This window comes from Salvelinus namaycush, chromosome 22 (assembly GCF_016432855.1).
Source record: "Salvelinus namaycush isolate Seneca chromosome 22, SaNama_1.0, whole genome shotgun sequence".
Classification (NCBI taxonomy): domain Eukaryota; kingdom Metazoa; phylum Chordata; class Actinopteri; order Salmoniformes; family Salmonidae; genus Salvelinus; species Salvelinus namaycush.
In genome coordinates, this window is record NC_052328.1 from 17,058,949 (window position 1) to 17,071,517 (window position 12,569).

General features: G+C 45.7%; 1 protein-coding gene across 1 annotated transcript in view; it reads left to right on the forward strand.

Moving 5' to 3' along the window:
* ttc27 (tetratricopeptide repeat domain 27) overlaps window positions 1-11,163 on the forward strand; it is a 124,726-nt gene extending 113,563 nt beyond the window's left edge. Inside the window, exons 17-20 of the mRNA XM_038960503.1 lie at window positions 5,714-5,911; window positions 6,491-6,602; window positions 10,138-10,238; window positions 10,397-11,163. Coding sequence (XP_038816431.1) covers window positions 5,714-5,911; window positions 6,491-6,602; window positions 10,138-10,238; window positions 10,397-10,522 — 537 coding nt within the window. The 3' untranslated portion in view covers window positions 10,523-11,163. The remainder of the gene's footprint in view (window positions 1-5,713; window positions 5,912-6,490; window positions 6,603-10,137; window positions 10,239-10,396) is intronic.
* Window positions 11,164-12,569: the final 1,406 nt, after the last annotated feature.

Genomic DNA, 12,569 nt, shown 5'->3' on the forward strand with positions numbered 1-12,569 from the left:
ATTGGGGAGAAAAGGGGGTTAAAATAAAATAAAATAAAAAAGTGTTATTTTCCTTCCCTCCCTGTCTTTTTTGCTCTTCTCTCTCTCAATGGATTCTTTTTTGCTCTTCTCTCGCTCAATGGATTCATTTTTAGCTTGGCAAGATGCTAGTGCCTCATCAATTAGGATTGGAGATGTAAACGCACAAGTTGAAAAGGTCGCAACCAGCCACCCGCTGCTGTAAAATATATGTCCCTGTAATTGGGATGTGTATTCACATTCTTTAACTCTGGTTCCCAACAGTCTTCTCTCTTTTTCTCCTTCTGCACTTTACTCTGTGTTGTGTGAGAAGGATTGGTCAGTTCCTTAGGCCCCATCTTATTTGGCCTTTGAACATCAAATTAAAAGATGTTCCCATCGGGTTTATGAGTCCTTAATGTGGTCGTCTGATATAACAGCCTGTCCCCACTCACCCAATGTGCGTAGTTTGGTGGCACTATTTTGTTTGCTGACATTGAAGTCCCCATTGAAGTCCCCATCCAGAGTATTTGCTATTATTTGGCCTTCCTGACTCGCGTCTTTGTATTGTATTTTGAATTGTGTGACAAGGCGACAGTTAACGTCATACTTCCTTCATCAAATCTATTCCTGCAAGTGCTTGTTTTGTCATCAACTTACCTTCCTTTCCTCTCCTTCACTTTTATTCCATATTGTTTGCTTCCTGAGACTGTTGTTAGTTTATACAGTACTGCATGGCTGAGGGGGAGAGAGTACTTTACAACTGTACTCCTTATGGGCCAGGATGCATTCCTCTTCTATGGAATGTAGAGAAGCAACTAGAGTGGAATTAGTGACTTATGAGGACCTCTGTCACATGCCCTCCATATTCTCCGTATCCAGTGGATCCTAGTGATGAATTGTGGGTTATGATGGACACACACACTCACACATTCCTTTGAGACAGAAAATAATTATTTCCCCCGTGAAGAAAAGGTCTCATTGAAAATGGATCAAATCTCTCGTTACTCGGGATACATCAAACCTTTACTCCGTTTTCCATCCTGCTCTCTCTCCGTGGGAGGATATTACTTTTCCTCTTAATTTCACACTATAACCGGATACAGCAGGAATCTGGGAGAGTGATCCGTACAATTTCCCCTTTAACTTGAATCAAAAAGTCCCATTTAGGGATTTAATTTGTTACACATTTTCATCATCGACAGTCCGATCTGATGAATCCTGTCTGAGACCTTCTAGGCTGAAATTACCTTCAGACGCTGAGGTGCCCCAGTGGCAGAAGAGAGCTATCAATCAACATTAACACTCATTTACCCAGCACCTCCCCTCCCCTGATTTCCCACAGACTTCCTCCAGCTACTGTACCAGTATAACAGATAACTGATAGGTTAGACCAACCCATTCTCAGAGCCAGTAGGCAGAGGGCCTCTGCTATTACCTACACAACCCCCATCTCACATACACACTGAGATTATTATTATGAAATGTTTTATCCGGTATGAAGACAGAGTATCTTTCTTTGGACCACACACATACACCGACAGGCATCTTATCTGAGGGTCCAGAGAGGAGTGTGTGTGTAGCAAGATACTTGCTGCACCGGTATGGTATGCAGAATGACATTTGTTCCAGCACCTGAGAACGTTGACATTTTAAACACAGAGGTGGGGGAGTGGTACACTTAAACTGTGAAAACCAGGAGCACACTAAAGAGCATCTATAGACAAGTAGTTTGTTACATGCAAATGGTGAGAAGGGAAACAAATTTAAATCAGACCTCCCGTGGAACTGCACTTGGGGGACTATAAAAAAGGGTGAGGTAGAAAGAGCGATATAGTGAAAGAAGAAGGGAGAGACACTCCCGGATTCCCTAGACGGCTGTTGTTTTAAGGGCTGAGACGACCGCCAGTTGGGAGGATTCATCCTCGCCTTACCTACTGTCCTACAGTAGACCACACACATTCTTAAACAGCCCTTACAGAAGTGCTCTCGTTTCAACAGATCTCATTTATGATCTTCTCTTACACAGAGAGTGCTATACAGAGATAATTCATTTGAAGAATGTTATCAAACCATTTTACTGGATTGTACTTTTAATGGCCTTTAGTCATTCAAGAACATTGCATGATTGCTAGGAGCTTGGCTATGCCATTATTCAGTTGGAAAGCCATCTGGAAGGTTTAGCCCCAGGTATAGATACAGAACAGTTGTCTGTGAAGCCTGGATATAAGGTGTTTGATTGTCTGGTTTAGACCAGATTTATTGTAAAGGGAGCCTTTCCTCTCCCTCATGCCTGTTTAAGTTCACACCACTTACAGCTTTCAGATCTGCTTCCTCACAGATTCTCTTCCTCCTCGACCGGCGAGGCACGCCACAGTCAACTGGAGACTAAACAATAATCTAGTCGAGCAGAGGCAGTGTGCCAGCCCGCCTGCAGCTGAACTTACAACCCATTAACTAAGAGCTGGGTCATTTGGTAACTCGGTGTCAAGACTCTCTGGGATGGAGTCTTTAAACAGCCTCTTTAGACATGCAATTTGGAAGTGATTTTCAAACACACAATCATCCTTCAAGAAATGCATTGGCTCTTCTGGTGATTCAGTCACTGTGAATGTGAAATCCCTCCCTGTAAGTGGTTGTATGGATATGTGCAGTAGGCTAGAGGTCTCATTCACCTTTGGCTACATTTTTACTGTGAACAATCAAAATTGGGATAAAGTAAAAAGCTTGGCTCAGCGAACACCTGGGTTTCAAGCTGTTCACTAACAGGCTTTCTGCTAGTGCCACGACTTCAAAGGGAGCTGACTTCTGGGAAACCAGGCCCCCCACCCTGGCACGCGCATGGTAGACATACACACCAACTCAAAGACTAGCATGGGGAGACTTACACACAGACACGTGAGGAGATACACACGTCTTGCAGTTTACACCCTCAGACTACCCACACACACCCCTCCAATCCAGGCCACACATACCCACCCACACCCCTACAATCCAGGCCACACATACCCACCCACACACCCCCCTACAATCCAGGCCACACATACCCACCCACACACACCCCTCCAATCCAGGCCACACATACCCACCCACACACACCCCTCCAATCCAGGCCACACATATCCACCCACACACACCCCTCCAATCCAGGCCACACATACCCACCCACACACACCCCTCCAATCCAGGCCACACATACCCACCCACACACACCCCTCCAATCCAGGCCACACATACCCACCCACACACACCCCTCCAATCCAGGCCACACATACCCACACACACACACACCCCTCCAATCCAGGCCACACATACCCACACACACACACACCCCTCCAATCCAGGCCACACATACCCACACACACACACACCCCTCCAATCCAGGCCACACATACCCACACACACACACACACCCCTCCAATCCAGGCCACACATACCCACACACACACACACCCCTCCAATCCAGGCCACACATACCCACACACACACACACCCCTCCAATCCAGGCCACACATACCCACACACACACACACCCCTCCAATCCAGGCCACACATACCCACACACACACACACACCCCTCCAATCCAGGCCACACATACCCACACACACACACACACCCCTCCAATCCAGGCCACACATACCCACACACACACACACACACCCCTCCAATCCAGGCCACACATACCCACACACACACACACACACCCCTCCAATCCAGGCCACACATACCCACACACACACACACACACCCCTCCAATCCAGGCCACACATACCCACACACACACACACACACCCCTCCAATCCAGGCCACACATACCCACACACACACACACACACCCCTCCAATCCAGGCCACACATACCCACACACACACACACACACCCCTCCAATCCAGGCCACACATACCCACACACACACACACACCCCTCCAATCCAGGCCACACATACCCACACACACACACACACCCCTCCAATCCAGGCCACACATACCCACACACACACACACACCCCTCCAATCCAGGCCACACATACCCACACACACACACACCCCTCCAATCCAGGCCACACATACCCACACACACACACACACACACACACCCCTCCAATCCAGGCCACACATACCCACACACACACACACACACACACACCCCTCCAATCCAGGCCACACATACCCACACACACACACACACACCCCTCCAATCCAGGCCACACATACCCACACACACACACACCCCTCCAATCCAGGCCACACATACCCACCCACACACACACCCCTCCAATCCAGGCCACACATACCCACACACACACACACACACCCCTCCAATCCAGGCCACACATACCCACACACACACACACACACCCCTCCAATCCAGGCCACACATACCCACACACACACACACACACCCCTCCAATCCAGGCCACACATACCCACACACACACACACACACCCCTCCAATCCAGGCCACACATACCCACACACACACACACACACCCCTCCAATCCAGGCCACACATACCCACACACACACACACACACCCCTCCAATCCAGGCCACACATACCCACCCACACACACACACACCCCTCCAATCCAGGCCACACATACCCACCCACACACACACCCCTCCAATCCAGGCCACACATACCCACCCACACACACACCCCTCCAATCCAGGCCACACATACCCACCCACACACACACCCCTCCAATCCAGGCCACACATACCCACCCACACACACTGCCATGGGGAGATACACACACACTCCCCACAGACTACACAAACCCAGGGGAGACATCTCCAACCCTTAGCTCACACCTTTCACCATTCATCTGTCCCTCTCTCCTTTCCCCTGCCTTTACTCAGCTTGCTCAGAGTGTTGGTATTCGGAGCGGTGCATGAGGGCTTCACAAATAACATTCCCCTGGACAGACAGGATAAGGCCCGGGAACGCTGCTGCACTTCCTGGCTTTTAGTGGAGCACATGGACATACCTTTTGAGATTTTTCTCATTGATATCATCCTCTGTCTCCTGCTTATTGCTTATGGAACATGTTAGTATATATAGCTATGACTATGACATGCCCGTGTGTGAGTGAGTGGTGTGTATTGCGTTGTAACTTGATTATTTGTTTTCAGCGTGCTGATGATACCGTTTTATTATTCATATGGGAAAGCATTTAGTTAAAGTAAACAAAGAGGGTGAGGTTATGTTTTGAAATCCAGCATTGCTCTGCCCTCTAGGCTATTTATTCAAGCGCTTTTAATTGTACTGCGTGATGATCGTGACTGTGCATACATTTCCATTTTTTGTTACAATAGAAAACAAGTCCCATGAATTCTTGGCAGTTTTATTCCACTCTATATTCCACTCTCAATGCCAAGCATATTGAATTTGAGTGGGGGGGCAAATGCCACACATTCAGTTGGGTGCGAGGTGAAATTGAAACCAAGTGCGAAAAGCGTCAGTGTGAAATAGCCTCCTGCTCAGACGGCAATCACCAAACTAGAAACGGAGGATGACACAGCCACGCAACATTGAGGCAACCCAACTGGTTTATGTTGAGAGAGGACATATGTAATTGAAGCCAGTGTGTTCAGGTTCACACACCAAACCACAACCACCTGCTTTAAACAAGCAGTCGCTCCACTCTTTCCGACTCCTCCCACTTCAAACCAGAGGAGCGGTCCGTTCACATTCTGACTCTCCTGTGTTCCAGATTCTAGAGATCCTGGTGCGAGCGGTGGTGGAGGACATGACAGATAACCATGGCGACCAGGCGTCATCTCTGCGGGCCAAGGTCCAGGAGCTCCTGGGGCGCGTCACGTCTCGCCACAGCACTGACGCTGAGATCTGGCGTCACTACGCCCTGCTCTACGGAGACGGCCACAGCACCAGGCCTGAGGACAACGAGAAAGTAAGGCCCTCTAACATTCCTCTAACGTCCCCGTGACATTTGACTGTGCAAACGCCACACATGAAATATACTGTATGAGCTCGGAGGGGAGGTGAAAAAGTCATTATTGTAATGGACTTGGATCCTGTTAATAAGCTCTTTATAGGCTCATTGATAACTCATAGGCGATGGTAACTAATGGTGAGCAAGTTGCACGTGGCCACACAGTGATAGATGGGTCTGTGTATTCTTGTCATACGCAGTGGGCTGTTGATAAAACTGTTCCTTAATCATGTCCTAAGCGTGACTTGTGAGTTATGATCCTTAGTCCTGGTATGTCATTTGTCTTTCCACTGCCTCCCATAGGCCAGTCACGCCATAGCGATGATTTCTGTTAATTTTCTATTCATTAAATGTGTTTACTTAATGTGTTCATTATAACCCAAATGGATTGGTGTGGCCAACAGATTGGTAAGGATTTATGGCTTCATGGGAAGTTAATATTTAGTTCAAAGTGGTAGCCCACAACATTCTGTGTGTTGGGGGATAATTGTTTTTCATGGATTTTCTTGTGTGTGTGTGCGTATTTGTGTGTGTCAGGCTTTGCAGTTCTTGTCCAAGGCCCATCGCTGTGAGGTGCAGGTCAGCGGCTGGGAGAAAGACACTGGGACCTTCAAGGAGGTGATAAGGAGAGCCATAGATCTTGCCAACGGTAAGTGACGCACTTCCTGCCCCTACACGCACAGACCTTATCCCACATACCAACCACTGTGGCAGGTACAGTACCAGTCAAAAGTTTGGACACACCTACTCATTCAAGGGTTTTTCTTTATTTTTACTATTTCTGACATTGTAGAATAATAGTGAAGACATCAAAACTATGAAATAACACATATCAAATCATGTAGTAACCAAAACAAATCAAAATATATTTTATATTTGACTTTCTTCAAAGTAGCCACCCTTTGCCTTGATGACAGCTTTGCACACTCTTGGCATTTTCTCCACTAGCTTCACCTGGAATGCTTGAAGGAGTTCCCACATGCTGAGAACTTGTTGGCTGCTTTTCCTTCACTCTGCGGTCTAACTCATCCCAAACCATCTCAATTGGGTTGAGGTCGGGTGATTGTGGAGGCCAGGTCATCTGATGCAGCACTGAATCACTCTCCTTGGTCAAATAGCTCTTACACCGCCTGGAGGTGTCCTTTTAAGTAGTGGTTTATTTGCATCAATTCGACTATGAAGGCCTGATTCACACGTTCTCCTCGGAACAGTTGATATTGATGTGTCTGTTACTTGAACTCTGCATTTATTTGGGCTGCAATCTGAGGTGCAGTTAACTCTAATGAACCTATCCTCTGCAGCAGAAGTAACTCTGGGTCTTCCTTTCCTGTGGCGGTCCTCATGAAAGCCAGTTTCATCATAGCGCTTGATCGTTTTTGCGACTTTACTTGAAGAAACTTTCAAAGTTCTTGACATTTTCAGAATTGACTGACCTTCATGTCTTAAAGTAATGATGGACTGTCATTTCTCTTTGTTTATTTGAGCTGTTCTTGCCATAATATGGACATGGTCTTTTACCAAATAGTGCAATATTCTGTATACCTCCCCTACCTTGTCACAACTGATTGGCTCAAACACATTAAGAAGGAAAGAAATTCCACAAATGAACTTTTAACAAGGCACACCTGTTAATTGAAATGCATTCCAGGTGGCTACTTTGAAGAATCTCAAATATAAAATATATTTTGATTTGTTGAACACTTTTTTGGTTACTACATAATTCCATATGTGTTATTTCATAGTTTTGATGTCTTCACTATTATTCTAAAATGTAGAAATTTGTAAAAATAAAGAAAAACCCTGGAATGAGTAGGTGTCCAAACTTTTGACTGGTACTGTAGATTTTTTTTAAATCAACCCGACACTCAGATTTTTTACCAGCCGAAGTATTTTTTGTGCCATAATGACACAACACACAAAAAAAAGATGAGCATGCTTGGTAATGTTTCTAAAACAATAAATGTAATACTAGTGCAAAGTAATGTGCTCGATTTAATTTGATATTCTGTGACCACAATCCCGTGTAGCTCAGTTGGTAGAGCATGGCATTTGCCATGCTGTACAGCACTTCGAGATATTAGCTGACGTACGAAGGGCTATATAAAATAAAAATAAACTTGATTTGCAAAGCCAGGGTTGTGGGTTCGATTCCCGCGGGGGAACGGTACGAAAAAAAGTATGTAAATGTATGCACTCGCTACTTAGCGTTAGGATTCCGATTTGCTTTGAGCATTACCAGATATGAAACAAAACGGCAGAAATACTTTGAAAACAGCTACTACAGCATTTATTTAGCTATAAAATCACAACTAGCACTTGTGCTTACTTGACTTGACTATTTTTATGAAATGCTCACACTGTCGAGCCTTGAGTGAACCACCCGCAACGTGGCTGGTGAATTAGACATTCTTACCCGACAATGCCAAAATCTACCCACATTTGGCAGGTGTTTCATTTTAGGCCCTGTCACACACACACACGTTTCTTTGACACACCCGAGCCACACGTGACCGCCGCTTATTGGCGGAGACTTATGAACACTCCATCACGCTTAATGTCACGTCTCCTACAGGCCTTTGCGTCAGCCGCGTAGGGAGGAGACATGATGGATTGCAGACACGCGAAGAGTTAAAAAGACAAACAAGCCGCTTACCCCACTGCCCTCTGCAGACGCAATCCTGATCCAAACAATTGCTTTGCGTGTTAGTGTGGAGGGGGTTAGGGGATGGAGTGGAGATGGAGACAGCAGGCAAAGGAAGGAGAGTGTCCTATAGGAGAACTCCATTAAAGTTGTTAATCTCGAGAATCCCCAGGTTTTTCATTACAGCCGGATGCTGTGTTGAATTAAACATTAGAGGGAGTCAGGATAACACGGTAGGAATAGCAATGTGTAAGGACGCAGCCCTGCCTTCCCCAACACATCTCTGGGGTTGATGTTGTCGCTAGGGCTCATCTTCACTCAGGTCACACCTTTTCTCTTGCATGCGCGCGCGCACACACACACCGTACACACCTTACATACACTTAATTCCTCACACAGGCTGTGGTATGTATCCCAAAACACTCCCACATGCCTCCCCTGTCCTTCAGCCCTTCAGAAAAGACCCAGAGAGCTTTTGATCTTAGTCATTTATTAGAGAGACAGGCTTAGCAAATGGATCAGAACCCACCAAGCCCTTCTACCACAGCCTCACTCGCAACCAACCTCTATGATGGGCCTGGGCACTGCATCCACAGAGCTCGGAAGAGAGGGATGAGAAAAAAGTAGAGTGATGAGAACAAGGAGGGTAGAGCAGAAGAGGTCCTCATCCATAAATCACTCCGTTTTGACCTTTCGTGCTGTCGCAGCTGAAGGGGACCATACAGGGAAAAGGTGTAGCACAGATAGAGAGGAGAAGAGACCGCCGATTGTTTTCCCTTCCTCGTGCGAGAGAGAGATAAAAGGTGTTGTGTAAACACCAAGACAAAAGACTGCGATGCAGGGGAAATAGCCCATCAATATCATCACTGGTCTCAGGAACATAGCTTTGTTTAGGTATGTTTCTCAAAGCAGCACAGGATAACACCAGTTCTTCTGAACTTTAGTCATCACTTTGTTGGGGTCAGGAATGGTGTTTGTGTGGATGGTGTTTCATCCTGTTGAATGCAGATTCACTGTGAAGCGTTCCAGAGGACATGTTGGTTATCTTATCTCGGACAGTAATCACAGGAGTGATTAAAAAGACATTGGGGAAAAAGGTCTCGTCTTATTATTAATTTGCTAGCTGCCAGGCCACTCGCGGCGGGTTTGAGCGGTGAAGTGTCTTCAGTGTAATGAGATGAGGCCCACTGAAGTGTCACTGACTGCAGAAATCTCCCTGAGGGAGGTGGAGCGCCCATTAACCAGTCCCAGGAGAAATGACTCACACACATGTGCAGTATAACCCACAGTCGTGTGTCTATATGAGACCTGTTCGTCATGCATAGGTCCATGGTGCCACAGTGTCTCACCAGGGCAGGTAGGTCCATGGACCCCGACCCAGAAACCCCTCATCTCTCCTGACCCTTCCATGATGGGTGGTTGTCTCCTTCCAGCAGTCACTCATTTTAATAGACATAAATAAGGGTCTCTGTCTTTTAATCACAAATATGTATGTGCTAATAGGTATTTTCTGTCTCTATTTCTCACATTTCTGTGTTCACAGTGACCCTCAGCTGTAGTAAAAAGAAGAGTAACCCCCAGGAGGCAATGCAGATGTTGTCCTCCACTCGTCTCAGCCTGAGAAGCCTGGCCACCAAAGCCAAGGTACAGTACACTTGGTCTTCATGCCAGCACCCCACCACCACATACAGATGTATCGGACTACTCACATCAATCCTGAACTACTTCACCGACCTCACGTTTTTTGCGATAACGTTTAACCAAATGTAGTAATTTAATTTCTTTACACTGATTTTCCTCAGCAACTGCACACAGATGTTGCTTCTGGGGAGATCCATGGCGACCTGATTGATCAAGTCAAAGAGCTGGAACAGCTTATCACGGAGCTGCAGGACCAGAGTGGCCAGCTGCGCAGCGAATCAGCATGAATGCCTCACTATAGACACACCTCTAAGGACCTCCTACAGTAAACTTGTCCCAGAGCAGACATGGCTCCTAGGGACACTGTCAGGTGACCTGCACCCCTCACCCTGGTCCTTACCAAGAGTACTTTAGACGCTTTTACAGGGAAGAAGAGATGCGACTAACTGTAAAGGACTGTGATACACTCGTATGTACTAAGTGTAATTTGGTATAATTCCCCCCTTGAGGCGTGTGGTGTAAAGCATGGTTAAGGAATGCTAGCTCAACACCGCAGGTCATCAAAAAGACACCTTCTCTGCGGAAAATATAGAAATCAGGAAATGTATACATTCATAAATTGTACAAAGATGAAGCCTTATGATCATAGAACCAAGCTTGCCTTGTGAGAATGTATTAGTCATAACCCCCCCCCCCAAAGCTGGACTCCCACAGGTGCAGTGAGAGCTCTGCAGATGAGAAATGAAATGAAAGTATCATGAAAGTATCACCTCGCCTCACTCACACAGGACAGACACCATGGAGGCAGCCCCCGCACAGTACAGCTATCTCATCATCATCATCATGCCTCGGGCCCCGGGGGCTACAGACAGATCCTACCATCTTCTCCTCATGGATTTTCTCCCAAATAAAAATGACCTTGACATTGCCTTTGTTTTATCATACTTGTTTTATTGCTATCGTAGAAATGTTTTTCTTTGCCTGTGCCTCTTTGTCATGGACTGTGTCTCTGCCTTGCATTGGAGGAAAGGCCTACAGTGTAGGTGACTTAGGGAGGAAATTACTTTTATACGAGTATATATGGACATGTGTTATAGACTGAGTACACCAAATATGAGGAACACCTTCCTAATATTGAGTTGTACTTCCACCTTTTGCCCTCAGAACAGCCTCAATTCGTCTGGGCATGGACTCTACAAGGTGTTGAAAGCATTCCACATGGATGCTGGCCCATGTTGACTCCAATGCTTCCCACAGATGTCCTTTAGGTGGTGGCCCATTCTTGATACACACAGGACATTTTTTTGCGTGAAAACCCCAGCAGCGTTACAATTCTTGATACAAACCAGTGCGCCTGGCACCTACTACCATACATTGTTCCAATGCACTTACATTTTTTGTCTTACCCATTTACCTTCTGAATGGCACAAATACACAATCCATGTCTCAATTGTTTCAAGGCTTAAAATTCCTTCTTTAACCTGTATCCTCCCCTTCATCTACACTGATTTGAAATGGATTTATCAAGTGACGTCAATAAGGGATCATAGCTTTCACCTGGTCAGGCTATGTCATGGGAAGAGCAGGTGTACTTAATGTTTTGTATACTCCGTGTATGTCATAGCTGTAGTTCTTTCATGAAATTTGATTTGATGTTATTGACTCCCTGTCAAAATAAAGGTCATATGTTATAAAAATTTATTTTTTCAATCTGGTGACAATCTATGGATTGGGAAGGAAGTGTGCATCACCCATAAGAATAATGTATCAATACATTCCATATATTCAACAGGTCTTGATTACACAATTTGTTTGCATACCAAACCACTCAATCATAACCAGATTTCTGTCCCAGAATGTCAGTCATTTAATACAAATGTGAAATAATGGTCATTATCATTTACTATCATATATCCAGCAGACACAGGGAGAATATAGTTATATCTGCCTACTAATTGTCAAACATAACACTGATTTGCTGCCATGACGTCATACATTTGGAGAGGCCTCCCTTTGAAGCAGGGAAACAGGGTGCTTGTTCAGCCTCCTGTTTCTTCTCAACATTCCTGATGTTTCTTAGTGACAACTTGACAACATCCTCATAAAGTACCAACTGCAGCTGAAATACGATGGTAAGGTCATTGCCTACGAGCAACACCAAAATGGCATCAAGTTTCATGATATTCATTGTGGTATGAATGAATTAGGAATCAATCATCAGGATGGGCAGTTTTTGGTCAGGACCTCCATGAGCAAGGACTCTATTACAAAATAAGATTTATCAGAAGAGTAACATTCTGTATAGAAACGTGACCTGAAAGCTCAATGACTAAA